We start from the raw sequence: 18,419 nt of genomic DNA, 5'->3' as shown, positions 1-18,419 counted from the left end.
AGGGCTGACCTCCTCGGCCCTTTCAGTCAACAAACGCAACCAAGCCTGAATTTGTACAGGAGAATTTTAAAGGTCCCATTTCCCTCTTCTTGATGTTCAAAGGCTCAAACTGCCTTAAACTGTCATTTATCCAGTTTTTCAGCTGCCTAGCTGTGATTTTAAGAAGTGCACAATGGTTGAATAAATACAAGTTTTGAAATAACAGTCAAACCTGAAACTTTAAAAAAAAAAATCTCATAACGGCTTCAAGCACCAACTAACCTGTACATATGCTACCCCCACATGGAGTCAGCCCTGTCCCCCTAGATGCAACAACTAAGTTACCTAGCTCTAGTAGCAAACTTAAGCAAACTGGTAAGCTAAGTCAGTTAGTTTAAGAAGCTAAAAAGGGCAAACCTTGTTAGCTAGTTTAACTGGTTAGTAACTTAAAGCTTTGAAAAACAGTCATAATCAGGAGTTTCCTGAGTCAACTTCCTGCTTCCAGATGCATCAATTCCATCTGCTGATTGGTCCTCTAAAGGCAAGGCAAGTTTATTTGAACAGCATGTACAAGACAATTCAAAGTGCTTTATAGATAAAGATCTTAAAAATGCACTAAAAAGTAAGAGTTCAAAAGCAGAAATTAAAGACAGACAGTCATCAATTAAAAAGAATGAAACAATTTATGCATCTGTCTTAATCCTCCAGACCCGGCAGAAACGTCCTCCAGCTGTCTGATTGGTTGAGGAAGATAACCAATAATGTTCATAATTTTTTATGGACAGGATTTCTAGGCGTAGCCAGGGACCGGAGGGGATCCGGTTTGGGAACCTCAGGATTTCATCTCTGCTTTTTGCAGATGATGTTGTCCTGTTGGCTTCATCGGACCGGGACCTCCAGCATGTGCTGGGGCGGTTTGCGGCCGAGTGCGACGCGGCAGGGATGAGAATCAGCACCTCCAAAACCGAGGCCATGGTTCTCCACCGGGAAAGGGTGGCGTGCCTTCTCCGGGTGGGTGGAGAAGTCCTGCCTCAGGTGGAGGAGTTCAAGTATCTCGAGGTCTTGTTCACGAGTGAGGGAACGATGGAGCGGGAGATTGACAGACGGATCGGTGCAGCGTCCGCAGTTATGCTGTCGATGTACTGGACCGTCGTGGTGAAGAAAGAGCTGAGACGATAGGCGAAGCTCTCGATTTACTGGTCAATCTACGCCCCCACCCTCACCTATGATCACGAACTTTGGGTAATGACCGAAAGGACAAGATCGCGGATACAAGCGGCCGAGATGAGTTTCCTCCGCAGGGTGGCTGGACGCTCCCTTAGAGATAGGGTGAGGAGTTCGGTCACCCGGGAGGAGCTCGGAGTCGAGCCGCTGCTCCTTCACATTGAGAGGAGTCAGCTGAGGTGGCTTGGGCATCTGTACCGGATCCTCCTGGACGCCTCCCTAGGGAGGCGTTGGAGGACACGCTCCCTAGGGAGGACACGCTCCAGGACACGCTGGAGAGACTATGTCTCTCGGCTGGCCTGGGAACGCCTCGGACTCCCCTCGGAGGAGCTGGAGGAAGTGTCTGGGGTGAAGGAAGTCTGGGCATCTCTGCTGAGGCTGCTGCCCCCGCGACCCGGGAACGGATAAGCGGTGGAAAATGGATGGATGGATAATTAATATTTGAGATGAAGCCAACTTCATGCTTGCCTGCAGGACTTGACAGATCCAATGATGGTGATGTTCGAGCAGCCCGAGGAAGAGGACAGCCAGTCGGAGGAGAACACGTTTGAAGTGACGGAGACCATTCCAGATGTGGAGCTGTTCGGGTTCAAAACGTCCACACGCTCCATCAACGTGGTCAGCGGGGCGTAAGTTCTCCTCCTCGGCTGAGTCAGACAGAAGCGTGTGATGGTCCTCGGGGTGACTCTTCCTCTTCCTCATCACAGATGGATTGCCTACTCTCACGTGGACTTCTCTGGGAACCAGTATATCCTGGAGAAAGGCTTCTACAACAACTGCGCCGACTGGGGGACCCAGGACGCCCGGATCTGCTCGGTCCAGCCCATCTTACTGGTGAGGACCAATCAGATCTATAAATTGCGATTATTGACTAGCCATGACATCAACATTCTTCAAATCTGTACATTTGTCTTTGTCTGTACATGATTTACCTCATGGTTTTAGATACTATTTTGTTAATAATTCTCAAATTCATAGTTATTCAACACAACAAGTTAAGAAACTTCATCTTCCATTGTATAAAACATCCCATGGTCAGTTTTCTATTAAATATTGTGCAGTTATCATGTGCAACAATTATGTACATTTAATTGATTTATTTTCGTCACTGTCTATGTACAAAAAGAAACTTAAGAATGCGCTGCTCACTAATTCATTTGATTTAGAATAATAGGACCCCCTATTTTATTTTTTTCCACCTTTTCCTTTACAGGAAATGTTCAGTTTGTGCATTTAATGATGATTTTTATATTTGTTAATATCTTAACTTTAGTATATTGTTTGGGTGTGGTTTTCATATAAGCCTATATAGGCTTCTAACCACTCCTCACACATATTTATTCTTGTTTTTTTTGTTTTTTTAATATTTTCCTTATGTGAATTTTTTCTTCTTCCTTTTATTTGTGTGAAACAAAATGGTTTAACAGGAATCCAGGTTTCTCACACTTTTTTGTCTTTTAGGCTCCAAAGGACGTCTCGGGGAACCGACATGAGGTGAGTGTTTCCCAGCAGTACAAGGAATAAAAGTTATGGAGAATCGCTGTGAAATGAAAACATAAAATCAGAACCAACCAGACTGGTCTGTACAGCAATGAAGGTGATGGGGGTGAGAGAACACCCAGTAGTCTGACCCCCTACAGTACATATACTCTCAATATGAGCTGCTTCCATCAGAAAGGTGTTACAGGGTTCCAGTTAAAGAGGAGTGTAAATGGCGGCCTTAAATATGATGACGTGAGGAGGCTGAAGCAGAAATCAAGTTAGCCCTTGTGTGGGCATTTATTACAAGCACAGTGCACAGACAACTGACAACAACACTTCACCACCCCGGTTGAGCTCTTATATACCCTCCCCACATTGATTGGACAAGACCACATGACAATGTAGGGATTTAGTTTACACACACACATAATACACATCACTTGTCCAAGAGTAAATACATAATATACAACTTCTTACTCCTATACTATACTCAGTACTCGAGTTGTAAAAAAAAATCAGGGGGGATGGTGGATTTTATCATATGGGGACAGATAATTTGTGCTGATTACAAATAATATATTACAAATAATATAATATATTACAAATAATAGCCCCCAATTCTGCAGCCTTCTGTAAGCTTTGAATATCCACTGGGCTTACATCAAATACATCAAAACACAACAATAAAAAACAGTTTTCTGAACTTATCAATATGACTCTGTCCTTCACAGGATAAATAAAATGGATCACTGCAAAAACTCAAAATCTTAACAAGAATATTTGTCTTATTTCTAGTGAAAATGTCTCATTTTAGTAAAACAAATCTCATTACACTTAAAACAAGACTCATCATTGGAAAAAACAACAATTTTCACCTGTTTCAAGTAGATTTTTACTTAAAATAAGTAGAAAAATCTGCATGTGGAACACGATTTTATTGCTTGTAATGAGAAGATAAATCTTGTCCCATTGGCAGATTTTTTCTACTTATTTCAAGTGAAAATTTACTTGAAACCGGTGAAAATTGTCAAATAAGTTATTTTTCTGGTGTTATTTTTCTGGTGATGACTCTAAATGTTGAAATAGCAGTAAAACCACATTCATTGATGAAATGACATAAGGGATGGAAAGGGGGGATGGCAGTTTTACAGGGGGGATGATTTTGACCGTTTTTATTTCAGGGGGGATGCCATCCCCCCTCATCCCCCCTCAACTCGAGTACTGACTATACTGTATATTGGCCTACATCTGATCTCTGTGTGGCTTCATTAACACAATTTGCAGACAATTATCCAGCCAAACACCCTTCTCTTGCTTCCTATACTTGGTTTGATCCAGGAAGTATAAATAACTCTGACCAGCCACAGAATACTCTTTTGTCAGAGGACACGGCTAAGGGCTTTAATCCATTCACACCTTGCAAACATGTTAGCAGTGCTCAGAGTTCCACCAAACAACTGACAGCCAGCCTGCCTGTTTGTGGTACTGCTGATTTATGTACCATGCTTTGTGTAGGACTGACTTCCATAGCTGCCAAGAACTGCATGCCAAAGAATCCTCCTCAGTGATAAAATCACAATCACTAATACACATAGCATGACATTTAACCATGTGACATGGAGGGATGGGATACCTCCATCACAAGGAGATACCCGAATAGATACAAGAAGTCATCCATCCCCATATCAGCTAAACTCAGGCCAGGCTTGGAAACATAATGGGATGGGGTGGGAGGTACTGTATTTGGACTTACTGTATTGTTTTTAATTGCATGTTGTATCTGTGTAAGTTTGTCCAAGTCCGTCCTGTCTAATATGTTTATTTCTGCGACTTTATTTTTGACCAAGACAAATTTCCCACGGGACACAAATTAACCTTGAATCTTATAAAAGCAGAGTCTTAAACCGTGATCTCCGTTGGCGGTTCTCCAAAACAAGCCCACCCTCATAAAGACCTCAAGGAACCATTTTAATATCTGACAAATTCATGATACGCCTTCTTTAACATATTAGTTCGTTCAGAAGGATGAGGCTTGTCAGAGATCTGTCCTACAGCTTTGACCTTCCACAAAGATTTAGACATAGTTTCCCCTCAAAGCATGTTCTCAACGTGAGCGACTCAGCAGAGTGATAGATGCGTCAAACTGGTCCATTTAGTGAAAACATTTTTTCAGTCGGGTTTTTCACACGGTTGGATATTTAAATTTAACACAAGGGGTGTAACTTCCAGCTCTTCAAAGGACAGGAAATAAAAAATGCTGGAGTGTTTAACTCTTCTGTCTTCATCAGATCATCCTTTACCCCGAGCCAGACTTCCAAGGGGAGTGTAAGATCTTTGAAAACCACCAGGATGCGCTGGCGGACAGATTCCTGACCAGGTCGATTCGAGTGGCAGGAGGAAGGTATGCAGACGGAACAGCCAAGTCATAGGAGGTTTCAGGGATCTGATTATGATAATGATGATGATAATGATGATGATAATGATGATGAAAGAAAGGAAGTAAAGATCAATAAATCTATTCCTTTTTTTTCAGGATTTCACAAGTTTAATCATACACACCAGTACCATCAATCATTCACTACACATTAATGTCTGTCAGATTGGATTGCTTTGGCATTTGAAGAAAAAATTACATTCATAGTGGTGACAGAACTTCCTTTTATTTATTTATTTGTTTATGTATGTATATATATATATATATATATATATATATATATATATATATATATATATATATATATATACACATACATGCATGCATGCATGCATGCTTACATACCGTACATACATACATGAACTCAGTAATTAGCAAGGCCTAGGAATGGTAATAAAGATGAAAAATTCATAACAAAACAAGAAAAAAAACAAAAGTGCCTTCTGATTCCTTTTTATTTACATAATCACTATCTAATCCATCAATAAATTCATCTGTGATTTGTCCTTTTTTTCATATGTTTTCTGACATTTGTTCAGGTTTTAAACCCAACTGAAGCTTACAGTAGCCTACAGTAGCCCAGAACGATGTAAAAGCAGCTCTCCGCGACTCACCAGTGACACACGTGCACAAACCATAAATTCTCTGTGGAAAGTTGTCAGCATTGGGGCTGGGGATCGATTCAAATGTCAAGAATCGATTCAATTCTGATTCTTAAGATTCAGAACAAATTATCAAGATTTGATTCGATTCCGATATTTATTTGGGTTGGTGTTATTAAAACTGTTTTTTCAGCTGTTGCATGAATTATATGACTGTAATTATGCAACATATTAATACTAGTATTATATTGAGATTCAACAGCAAGTATTGGCAGCTTATGATGCTGTAAGGACCAATCACCTCCCAGAATGCTGATATAACTGCTTTCAGAAACATTGTGTGGGTCAGAATTACTAAACAGATCCAGGGCAGCAAACCGAGATGTATGAATTCAGTTTTATTTTTTCCCATTCATGGGAGTTTGCTTTTTAGCATTTTATGCAAATGTAACCCCAAGACAGTATATAAAGCAAATAAATATAGACAATTTATGCAATTATAACTGAAAACTTTAATGTTTTCATGCCTAAACAAAAAAATACCAAAAGCTGTAATGATGGGGAAACATTTTTTTTTAAATCAATCTTTACACATATGAATCGATTTTTAGGAATTAATATTAGAATCGATTTAGAATCGGAAAATTGTTTTTTTTTTTGTTTTTTTTTCAACACAGGCCTAGCGTTCAGAATTCCTACACAAGAATGATGATGATATCCCAGATGTCTGATTATTGTCTCCATATTCCAGCTGGGTTCTCTATGAAGACAAGAACTTCTCCGGGAACCTTTATGTCCTGTCTGAAGGAGAGTACCCGAGTCTGGCCAGTATGGGCTGCCCCCTTACTGCCTCCATCCGCTCCGTGAAACCAGTGCCATTGGTGAGGACGGTGTCCAGTGTCCCGGTAAAACCCGGTGTGGGCCCTCTTCCTTGATCTGACTGCGAGCGTCCGTCTCTGTTTGCAGACTTTCTCGGTTCCCTCCATCTCTTTGTTCGGGCTGGAGTGTCTGGAGGGCAGAGAGATCACCATGGACACAGAGATCACCAGTATGCTCCAGGAGGGCCTGAACAACAACGTCCTGTCCATCAGAGTCAACAGCGGCTGGTCAGTGTGGAAACCCATGAACCCGTGCTGGATGAGTGTTTCTAAAACCTAGACGTACTGATTCTTCTGTAACTCTCTTTCCTGCAACTGTGTCTGTTTCCTCTGTTTTTTGTTTCCTCTGTTCTTGTTTCCTGTACATTATATATAGCAAAGTTTTTAAGTTAGAGACACAGTTGTTTGGGATAGGAGCTACTCTTGTGGCGCTTTTCCACTAGCACCTACTCGGCTCTACTCAACCAAGTTTCTTTTCCATAACAATTCAGCACCTGGAGCAGAAGTAGGAGGTTGGAGTGAAGCTGCTGTGACGTATTTGATTGTGTGATCTAAACGAAGAAGATGACAACACTAAAGATGTAGAACCTGGAGGAGATGATATATGTGCTGCTGGGTCTGTGGCTTGTGTTCGATATCAAGTGAAAAAATTAGAGTGAGAGAAGCTTCAAGCGGCAACGCTTTTTAATTTTATTTAGTTTGTCTCGGCGCTGCTGAAAATTCCGTTGGGAGCCGCGAGTAGCTATGAAGTGACAGAGCTCCTGGTAGATCTGGTCGTTCCTTCTCGCCCGTCTAGATCCCTTTTTAATTCTCTCCTCAGCCACCAGGTTTATGAACATCTGCACCTCAGAGTTGGATCAGAAACACTTTTGCGCTGCCATTGCCTGTCGAATAAAATGAACAAGAAGCCGTCAGAGTCACTCTTTTGCTGATTTCCGTCTCCTGACTCAGACGTCTGACTCCAACCCCCGACCAATCGGTGGCCTGTAGTGTGATGACGTCAGATACAGCCGACTCAGCCGCTTAGAACCTCGGCAGAGTAGTTACAGAAAAGTATCTACTCAGCACGTTAGACCCCTAGTGGAAAAGCGCAAAATGGAGGCGAATCGAGTCGGGCTGTGTAGGTACTAGTGGAAAAGCACCATAATATATCTGGGATGGAAGACAGTAGTGTATTTAACTCATCCACAAAGTCACCCAGCAGTCCCGGTGGATGATACATAACCCCAGAAACTTGAACTGGAGCCATCATCATGATAGCACCGTATGTAAATATAGTCTATCTGTTATCGTGGTAGCAGCGGGACAAATTTCCATTTGTCAGAAGCAGCAGGATATGAAAGAAAAAGAGTAGCTGGAGGATAGTGCAGCTGGGGTAGCAGGATTATTCAATTTTATTTATAGGCCTATAGCGTCTATTACTACAGAAGTTGTCTCTAGGATCTTTCCAGAGACCAGAACATGACCCCCGATCAATTAATGTCTCCAATTATCAGCTTTTCTCCAGGTTTCTGAGAGTTCCAGGAAGTCAAGTTTGTAACCGTTGTCATCAGGGAAGGATGTATGCATGGGTGCGGTTGGTCTCAGTTACCTGACATCAGATGGATTTCATTACCTTTTGGCAAAGCAGACTTGTTTGTGCAACCTGACGATGACAGGAGTTACATCTTCTTCAGGGCAGCAAGCTAAGTGCTATGGACTCTTTATGCAAACAGGTCTTTATGTGAGCAGGTCTTTATCCAACTAGGTCTTCAGGCGAGGGCTGACTGCTCTGCTGATGATTCAGTGCCAACAGTTTTCTGATTGTTTGGTTGTTTGTTTTATTTAGGATCCCCATTAGCATTAGCAACAGCATTAGCTATTCTTCCGGTCCGACATACAACACACAAATTAACACTTAATACATAACAGACATACATTATACATGACAAACAAAACAATAGACACAACTCCCTTAGTCATAAACAACACAGAGGAGAACTAAATCACCATCATTCTCAGACATAAATACATAGAAATGAAATCAAATAAAACACCTTCATAAACAATACCTGCCTGAAATAACCTTATCTTAGAATTCTTGACCACTTTTCACCTTTATTGTGATAGGGTTTACACTACCTGTAATTCTATTAAAACTTCATTCTGTTCCTTCCAAATTATAAATCATAATTCAATAAATTTAGATATTGTTTCAACTGAATCTTAAACCAATCTTTGCTACCTACATGAGATATGAACTGGCATAGAGTTCCAGCCAACCATGGCTTTGTAAAAAAAAGTTCTCTGTTCTATGTATGTTACGGATGCCTTACAGGCACAGCTGAGGGCTGATTTCATCTCCCCTACATGCCCGTAATTGTCCCGAGACTGTGAAAGTACACACAGAAAAAGTACTTTTATTACTTCTCCATGTTCCCTGTGAGCTTTTTTCTTCCAATTGTGTGTGTTTTCTGAAACTGTATCTATTTCCTCTGTTTTTTCCCTTTTGGCTATAGGTATATTTGTTCAGCGTGGTATTCCAGCCGTGAAGAAGTAAAAGCATGCCTGTTTCCTCTGCTTGTTTCCTGTAACTGTGCCTGTTTCCTCTGCTTGTTTCCTGTAACTGTGCCTGTTTCCTCTGCTTGTTTCCTGTAACTGTGCCTGTTTCCTCTGCTTGTTCCTGTTTCCTCTGCCTGTTTCCTGTGCTTGTTCCGGTTTCCCGTTCCTGTTTCCTCTGCTTGTTCCGGTTTCCTCTGCTTGTTCCGGTTTCCTCTGCTTGTTCCGGTTTCCTGTACTTGTTCCTGTTTCCTCTGCCTGTTTCCTGTGCTTGTTCCTGTTTCCTGTGCTTGTTCCTGTTTCCTGTGCTTGTTCCTGTTTCCTGTGCTTGTTCCTGTTTCCTCTGCCTGTTTCCTGTGCTTGTTCCTGTTTCCTGTGCTTGTTCCTGTTTCCTGTGCTTGTTCCTGTTTCCTCTGCCTGTTTCCTGTGCTTGTTCCTGTTTCCTGTGCTTGTTCCTGTTTCCTGTGCTTGTTCCTGTTTCCTGTGCTTGTTCCTGTTTCCTCTGCCTGTTTCCTGTGCTTGTTCCTGTTTCCTGTACTTGTTCCTGTTTCCTGTGCTTGTTCCTGTTTCCTGTGCTTGTTCCTGTTTCCTGTGCTTGTTCCTGTTTCCTCTGCCTGTTTCCTGTGCTTGTTTCTGTTTCCTGTGCTTGTTCCTGTTTCCTGTGCTTGTTTCCTCTGCTTGTTCCTGTTTCCTCTGCCTGTTTCCTGTACTTGTTCCTGTTTCTTGTGCTTGTTCCTGTTTCCTGTGCTTGTTCCTGTTTCTTGTGCTTGTTCCTGTTTCCTGTGCTTGTTCCTGTTTCCTGTGCTTGTTTCCTCTGCTTGTTCCTGTTTCCTCTGCCTGTTTTCTGTGCTTGTTCCTGTTTTCTGTGCTTGTTCCTGTTTTCTGTGCTTGTTCCTGTTTCCTCTGCTTGTTCCTGTTTCCTCTGCCTGTTTTCTGTGCTTGTTCCTGTTTCCTGTACTTGTTCCTGTTTCCTGTACTTGTTCCTGTTTCCTGTACTTGTTCCTGTTTCCTGTGCTTGTTCCTGTGTCCTCCGCCTGTTTCCTGTACTTGTTCCTGTTTCCTGTGCTTGTTCCTGTTTCCTCTGCCTGTTTTCTGTGCTTGTTCCTGTTTCCTGTACTTGTTCCTGTTTCCTGTACTTGTTCCTGTTTCCTGTACTTGTTCCTGTTTCCTGTACTTGTTCCTGTTTCCTGTGCTTGTTCCTGTTTCCTGTACTTGTTCCTGTTTCCTGTACTTGTTCCTGTTTCCTGTACTTGTTCCTGTTTCCTGTACTTGTTCCTGTTTCCTGTACTTGTTCCTGTTTCCTGTACTTGTTCCTGTTTCCTGTGCTTGTTCCTGTTTCCTGTACTTGTTCCTGTTTTCTGTGCTTGTTCCTGTTTCCTGTACTTGTTCCTGTTTCCTGTACTTGTTCCTGTTTCCTGTACTTGTTCCTGTTTCCTGTGCTTGTTCCTGTGTCCTCCGCCTGTTTCCTGTACTTGTTCCTGTTTCCTCTGCTTGTTCCGGTTTCCTCTGCCTGTTTCCTGTGCTTGTTCCTGTTTCCTCTGCCTGTGTCCTGTACTTGTTCCTGTTTCCTGTGCTTGTTCCTGTTTCCTCTGCCTGTTTCCTGTGCTTGTTCCTGTTTCCTGTGCTTGTTCCCGTTTCCTCTGCCTGTTTCCTGTACTTGTTCCTGTTTCCTCTGCCTGTTTCCTGTGCTTGTTCCTGTTTCGTCTGCCTGTTTCCTGTACTTGTTCCTGTTTCCTGTGCTTGTTCCTGTTTCCTCTGCTTGTTTCCTGTAACTGTGCCTGTTTCCTGTGCTTGTTTCCTCTGCTTGCTTCCTGTAACTCTGCTTGCTTCCTGTAACTCTGCCTGTTTCCTGTAACTCTATTTCCTTCCTTTCACCGTATCTGTTTCCTGTAACCGTGTTCCTCCTCTCTGCAGCTGGGTGGTATGTGAACACACCAACTACAGGGGGCGCCAGTTCCTGCTGGAACCAATAGAAATCACCAACTGGCCCAAGTTCAGCTCTCTGCAGAGGATTGGCTCCATGTATCCGGTCAGACAGGTTCGTCCTCTTTGATTACCCGGGCCGGGAACCATTTAGGGATGGACCTTCACTCCAGTCTGCTGTAGGCTACTGGGTTTTTGTTCATGTACTGTTTCTGGAGGTCCTCGGTCCTGATGTGTGTGTCAGGTCTTCTCCAGTTCTGGAACCAATTCTTCTTGTGCCAAAACTCCGTTGCTAGCTTGGCCTCAGCCCAGTGAGGTGGTTCAGGCAGGGAACTCCAACAGAACCCACACCCTGTTCTTGCCGGTTCTTACCAGTTACTTCAGAGTGGGCAGAAATTGATAATAAGTGGGCTTTAAAGTTATCCTAACATCCTCATCCATGTCTGAGGTATTTGTCCTGGAATTCCTGCAGGTTTTTCCTGGATGTGGAATGGTTGTGGAGTGTGTTTGTTCATGTGAGGAAGCCGTTGATTCACGGCCTCTGATTTGGCAGAACACCAAAAGGGCCATTCCACTCTTTCAGAACGTTACATCTTCACAATGAATGTTTCACAAAACCAAAACTCTGTTCTACATAAACTTTATAATCTAAGTGACTTTAGTTCCCTGGCAAATTTTTTTAGCCCCTTTTTTGTGAGTGAAACGATTTTTTAACTATTTGACTCGAACCTGAATTGAATTAGATGTATATTTTTGAATGACATGAACACATGGAAAACAAATTATTATCCAGCAATTCACTTTAATACAAAATAACAAAATGAACTGAATAAAACAAGTATCTTTCTTAAACAGGAACCTGTCCTGCTTAACTTAAAATTGTATACATTAATATAAAACAAAAGAAAGAAAGCAGAACATCCATCCTGTAATAGTGCACATTTTTATTGCAATAACAAAAGTGCAAACAGAAAGTCTGTAGAAAACTTGTAAACATATATTTGCCTCAAAGGCCATGACTGTAGTCTACAGTTGTAGTAAGACAGAAAAAAATTACTTATGAACTATGTTTTATGACTATGTTTTGACTCTCACAGTAATACGGGACAAAGTGCGTCCCTTTTCAGCTCAATACTGGACGCGTACTTTAGTTTATAAATACGGGACGATTCCGTTTTTCAAGGGACGTTTGGCAACCCTAACTACACCAGGCTCTGTTTTTCCCACAATGTGCAATAAAAAGAGGTGTCCATCCGTTGCGCAACAACAACACAAACACCACTGACAAAATAACAGTTGCAGTGCCTGAAAGTTGGGCAGCCCGGTGGCTTAGCGGTTAGCACTGCTACTGCAAGAAGGTTCCTGGTTCAACTCCCAGACTGGCAGGAGCCTTTCTGTGCATGTTCTCCTCCTGCTTGCGAGGGGGTTCTGCGGGCAACCCAGCTTTCTCCCAAAGTCCAAGAACATGTGTGTTAGGTTGACAGATGAATCTAAATTGCCCATGAGTGTGATTGTGTATGGTTGTTTTATCTACATATGTAATGGACTGTGACTGTACACTGACAAGTGTACCCCTGCCTTTTCTTTTCAATGAGCTGGGATGGGCTCCAGCAGACCCCGTGACCCCGTGTAGGCTTAAGCAGGAGTAGAAAATGGGTGGACAGGTGTCTAAAAGTTCACTTTGCACCAGTGTTCTTTAACCCAGGCCTCGCCCACCACTGTCCAGGATGTTTTAGATGTTTCTTCACCTTCAGGTTTCTGCAGAATTGTTTTTAAAAGCAGTTTCTGACTGACAGAAGACGCCAAGTCGGTAGGACCTGACTCCACCCAACTAAGGTCAATCCAGGAATGGACAAATGAACAAAAACCCAGCTTAGTTCAGTTACCAAAACTTAGCTATTTTAGTTCCTGTTAGCTTAGCTCAAGCTAATCTGTGAAGTTCACAAAAGAAATTTTAACCTGGAGGTCAAAGGTCAGAAGAGGAAGTGCAGTTTTCTGTATTTCTGTGACATAACAGTATCCTGATGGGTAATATCCCCTTATGCAGATGTGATTGACTTATTTAAGGTTAACAATTATTCTTTTTCTTCCTTTAGAAGCGTCACTTTTTCCGCATAAAGAACGTGGAGAGTGGTCACTTCATATCCGTCCAGGGCGGTGTGGACGAGATGAAGTCGGGTCGAGTGGTGGCGTCTCCAGAGGTGGAGCCGATGAGTGACATCTGGTTCTACCAGGATGGGCTGATTAAAAACAAGGTAACCATGTCATTGGAGTCATGAACCCTGATCCCCAAGTATCGCTCAATTTGACCTGGAAACTTTATAAGACCTTTACACTGCTCCTGAAAACGGATAAGGAACAATCCAAACATGCCTCACGCCAACCTCTACAACATTTCCTCCTTCAGTGATCCAGCTGTGGTAGATTGTTGTCTGCCAAAGGCCATCTCAAAATGACCCACTGCTTGTTGAGAATCAGTCTGTCATGTCCTGACATCTTACTGACGATGTAGAAAAGCAGTAACAAGCTCCAACCATGATATTACCACCACCGTGTTTCACAGAAAGAAGGTTTAATGCTTTCTCTTCATTCAAGCAAAAGGTTCTGTTCTGGTTTCTCCAGGAACGTTCTGACTTCGCTGGCTGTGTGGCTGGCTCACTCATCGCTCCATCTACACATCCCTAATCTTCCTCTTATCTGAGTAACACCTCCCAAAGAAAGTGTGCAGTAGACATCCTAACCAGATGAACCACCTCCAGTGGTCCTTCAACATGTGGAGAAGTGACTCTAATCTGAGTCTCTCCTGGATGACTCAACGTCTCCTCCAATCTCTAAGTGAGAGTCAGCCACCCTGCAGAGGAAACTCATTTAGTTAGTAGTTAGTAAATATTTATTTCGGTCAATCACAAACAAAAATTAACAATCAAGATAACACAGGTTTTTCCCTGGTCAACATTGTGATTATTTCAGCTGACATTTCAGCTGCTTGTATCCTCCATCTGGTTCTTTCAGTCACTACCCACAGTTCCATAGGTGAGAAAACATTGGAGAAAACTGGAGAACTGCAAAAAAACATTCCAAGCTGTTTTTGAACAAGAGAACCATGGTCTCAGATTTGGAGGTGCTGATTGTCATCCCTTCATTCGGTCAACCTCTCCAGAGAGAGCTGAAGATCTGGACTCCTGTCAACAGGACAACATCATCTGCAAAAAGTAGTGATTAAATCCTTTAAACCATCAAACCAGATGGCATCTTCCCCTTGGCTGGACATAGACATTTTCTAATAAAAATGATAGTATATAAGGAAGTACTCATGAATTGAACTAATGGAGTCAAACTCTCACCCAGAAAAAACGCAACTAAGTGTAAAAAAAGTTGTCAGCATTTCAGGTGATCCCACCCACCTGCCACGCAGCTTGTTTAGCCTGCTGCCATCGGGGAGGAGACTCCGAACCCTGTTGGCCATGAACAGCGGACTTAGGGACAGCTTCATCCATCACGATGTCAGGAGCTTTAACTCTCTCCCTGCTACCCCCTTCTGTCCCCCACACACACAAACTCTATACTCTAGCCATGGATGGATGGATTGATGGAAGGAACGAAGGAAGTTTTCCCTGCCTGGTTTGAGGTTGTACCAGCGGAACTATTATAATCCTGGATGGTATGTGTGTGGACGTTTCCTTCAGGACTAACTGGAAGTGTTTACTGGAACATCTCCATCCTGAACAAATATCAACCTCTAGCATGGTTGTGGATGGATAGTGGAATCGGTGTAGAAGTTTTAAGGTTGCTGGAGAAACCAGAACAGAAGGTGCTGTGAGTAATTGGAATTGATAATGAAGCAAACTTTGAATATTTGTCAAAATATCTTGAAACATGGCTATCACAGTCACAATTGAAAAATGCTAAAAACAGAGATTGGAGCAACAGTAACTAAAGGGAGCAGAGCTGACTGCTAATCCAGGGTTCCTCAGCGTTTAACCAGTTCTGGTTAAAATAATGTCTCTGGATTTGTGTCCTGCAGATGTCACCCACCATGAGCCTCCAAGTCATGTCAAACGTGGAGCCAGCAGCAAAGGTGCTTCTTTGGAGCGAGACCCGGCAGCCGATTCAGACCTGGACGGCCCAGATGGAGGGCCTCATCACCAGCCTGACGTTCCCCGGAATGGTGCTCGATATCAAAGGTGCGGCAGGGAACCACGAGCATGTATGCTTTGTCAGCCAGATGAGCAAAACTTCTGTCATGCATTGCTGAATGTGTGGTACCTTCTGAAAACTGGGAGATTAATTCATCTGTGATCATTATAAAATCCTCTTCATTTTAGTCCCAGTTGCAGAAACTGTTGGGATGCAAAATCCAACGCTTGGTGTTCACACAGAGGGAGTTTTTAGATGGTTCCTGACAAGGAAACATTAGGCTTATCATAGGCTGATACCTGGAACCATAACTGTTCCTCCTGTATTTTACAACTTCAACCCTCCTCATTGTTAAAGATGAGCACTTACAGATCAATCCAAGCTTCCAGTGTCATTGGACTGCTTTGGGGCTCGTCCTAGTTGGACATGCATGACACACCTCCTCAAGGAGGCTTCCAGGGGACCACCTAACCAGATGAACCGCCTCAACTGGAAGAGGTGGAGGAGCAGCCGTTGATCCTCTCCTGGAATCAACACCTTATTATGATGGAAGGGTTTCCATTCCTGAAGAATCCCAGGTGCTGTGTTGCCTGGGTCTCTCGGGAGATATGGCCAAAATACCGGTTATTTCATTGACTTATGAGGTGTCTGGAAAAGCAAGAGCTCAATCTCTATCCATTGTGTTGGTGGAGATAGGCCGCTGGGTGTCTCTTGCTGATGCCAAATTTTTCATTAGTCGACATATGCTGGCTAAATCTAGAGATGCATCAGGATTTTGAGGGCCGATCACCGATCTCCAAAAGGAGTATCTGCCGATCCGGATATTGCCAATCACCGATCACAGCGTGAAATCCATAGATTCTTCAATATTGTTGTCTCATGTACACAACACTGACGTATTGTTAGGTATAAAAATTAGGAGATGAAGTTTCATGAATTTACTGTTTTATTGCAGGCTGATGCAATATGCAATATTTCACCTTCTAGAGACTCTTAGAGACAACTTAGACTCGCTTACAAAGAGTAAGTGTAGCTTACTAGCTTAAGCTTTCCTGTGGTAATAATTATGTGTAGCTACAACACGTGCACTGCACCAACACAGACAACAGCAGATATTTCCCTCTCTTAGAGTTGATAAAAGTTGTTAACTATAAACCTTAGTTTTCCTGTGGAAAAAAAGGAATTAAATCTTAAAATAAAAATTAATTATGAATGATTAAGCTTTGCTAAAGCTTTGGCGATAGCATCCGCCCCATGTGACCCAGGAAACTCTTCACATTAGAACTCCACATGTCTCGTGAAGCCGACTGACACGATTGTCGTCCTGCATGAGGCTTTGGATGTATATAGTCTGGTAAAACTCTGGCGGACATTCATCAGTGAAATATTTACGACTCTGCAGCGTGTACCGCGGATCCAAGCAGCTAACAACGCGTTTAAACCCAATGTCTGCTACAACAGAAAGTGGCTGATGATCAAGACGTAGCCTATGAATCAATTACCTTATGATGTAGTTCTTTAATTTTCTTGCTGTTGCTGCTGTTGTTACAGTAGGTCTCTGTTACAGGTGAGGTAGCGTCATTGCTGCGCACTCCTGTTCTGTCTCTGCCTTAGCAGCAGCCAACTTTGAGAACTCAATATACTCCTTGATGTGAGAAACTTTCAAATGTCTTATCAGCTTCGTAGTGTTGAAATTCTTTTATAACATTCCTCCTCGGGGTATTTCCTTTGCAACACACTTTGCAAACTGCAAATTTGTTGTCCTTTTCGGACATTGTAAAACACCCATACCGGCGACACCCTCTTAGGACACCTGGGTCTGAGGTCTGGGAACGCACGCGCGGGCGGTGGGTTGTTGCAAACGTCATTGGATCGGCCAGCTTTGAACTATTATTTTGAGAACGCTGATCAAAACCAATAGGGGCAGTATCGGCCGATACCGATTGGTTGCCGATCGATCGATGCATCTCTAGCTAAATCGTGGTGTGACAGGGCCTTAACCCCTTACCCATGAGGTCTGGCTCATCACCAAGTGGTTTTAGAAGACGTGGTGGACCGTTACCTCTCATCTTTTGTCACCGTGGTCTGGGTCACCAGGCTCTGACCCTGGAGGATTAGGATCAGGATTAGGTGAAGAGGACGGGAGCAGCTTTGGCATTTAGAAGCGGGATCTATTTTTCGCTCCTTGATGATCCAGATGTTTCCCGTCGGTAACAGCTTTGGACTTGAAATTTGTGCAGTCCACAAGTCCACCATTTGGTGGAAGGAGATATCTTGGATGGGTTTATGACATTCATGAATCCACTTATTCTGGTTTTACTTAGGTCCTCCATCTTTTCCAGGCCCGGGTTTGACCTATTTTCTTTCTTCAGGTGGAAAATCGTACGACCGCGACCACTTGGTGGTGATGCCGGAGAGCGACGACAGGCCAAGTCAGCGTTGGAAGATACAGCTTCTGTAGATTTTATACCAGCTCCAGGACGCTCCAGGATGCTCTGGGATGCTACATGAATTTTTTTTTTCCCACAGACATTATATTTGGAAGCTTTAAAAGACTTTACTGTATCTGCAGCAGGGATATCACAGAGCTGAAAGCTCAAAGTAGCTGGAAATCTGAGGACATTCCAGGACATCTGAGAAGATTTAAGGAGGTCTGATGATATTCCAGGACATCTGAGAAGGTTTAAGGAGGTCTGAGGACCTTGGTGAGCATTGAGGCTGCAGTTTAATCATTTGAATATTTGAGTTTTCACACTGGTTTTATATTTGTTTGTGTAAGAGAGCTTCTGTGCAATATATATGTGTGTGCGTGTGTGACAGTGTGTGTGACATAAAGAGAGAGTGAGATGGATAGCTTTATGTGGTGCAATTTCTTCTTCGTCTTGTTTAGGTCCAAAGTGTGAAGCATTTTTAATATCAAAGATTATTAAGATGTTCTGTCTGTATCAGGGGGGTGGGCTTTAATTCTGAATAAAGAATAAACATGTTAAAATGAAAGAAATGGGTGACTTTATTTCAAATATTCACATTGAGTAACAGTCATGTTCAAATGTTTGTACCCACTTTTTTAAATCATGTAATTTTTTCTATTTTCTATTTGTCCATTGCCATTTTCCTCCTGGATACCAAGAACCAGTGGTTACCATTTGGCTAATTTAGCTGTAGGTAGCACTTAGCAACAGTCAGCATGCAACTTATGTAGCTGTGGTTACCATGTGGCTA

General features: G+C 42.7%; 1 protein-coding gene across 1 annotated transcript in view; it reads left to right on the top strand.

Annotated features, from left to right (window-relative positions):
• Nucleotides 1-18,198, top strand: part of crybg2 (crystallin beta-gamma domain containing 2) — a 70,781-nt gene extending 52,583 nt beyond the window's left edge. Inside the window, exons 16-25 of the mRNA XM_061741088.1 lie at nucleotides 1,678-1,832; nucleotides 1,911-2,037; nucleotides 2,665-2,697; nucleotides 4,974-5,086; nucleotides 6,473-6,602; nucleotides 6,688-6,827; nucleotides 11,052-11,175; nucleotides 13,157-13,315; nucleotides 15,085-15,244; nucleotides 17,570-18,198. Coding sequence (XP_061597072.1) covers nucleotides 1,678-1,832; nucleotides 1,911-2,037; nucleotides 2,665-2,697; nucleotides 4,974-5,086; nucleotides 6,473-6,602; nucleotides 6,688-6,827; nucleotides 11,052-11,175; nucleotides 13,157-13,315; nucleotides 15,085-15,244; nucleotides 17,570-17,658 — 1,230 coding nt within the window. The 3' untranslated portion in view covers nucleotides 17,659-18,198. The remainder of the gene's footprint in view (nucleotides 1-1,677; nucleotides 1,833-1,910; nucleotides 2,038-2,664; nucleotides 2,698-4,973; nucleotides 5,087-6,472; nucleotides 6,603-6,687; nucleotides 6,828-11,051; nucleotides 11,176-13,156; nucleotides 13,316-15,084; nucleotides 15,245-17,569) is intronic.
• The last annotated feature ends 221 nt before the right edge of the window (nucleotides 18,199-18,419 follow it).

This window comes from Cololabis saira, chromosome 15 (assembly GCF_033807715.1).
Source record: "Cololabis saira isolate AMF1-May2022 chromosome 15, fColSai1.1, whole genome shotgun sequence".
Classification (NCBI taxonomy): domain Eukaryota; kingdom Metazoa; phylum Chordata; class Actinopteri; order Beloniformes; family Belonidae; genus Cololabis; species Cololabis saira.
The sequence above is the reverse complement of the archived record's forward strand: the minus strand, read 5'-3'. Positions and strand labels throughout refer to the sequence as shown.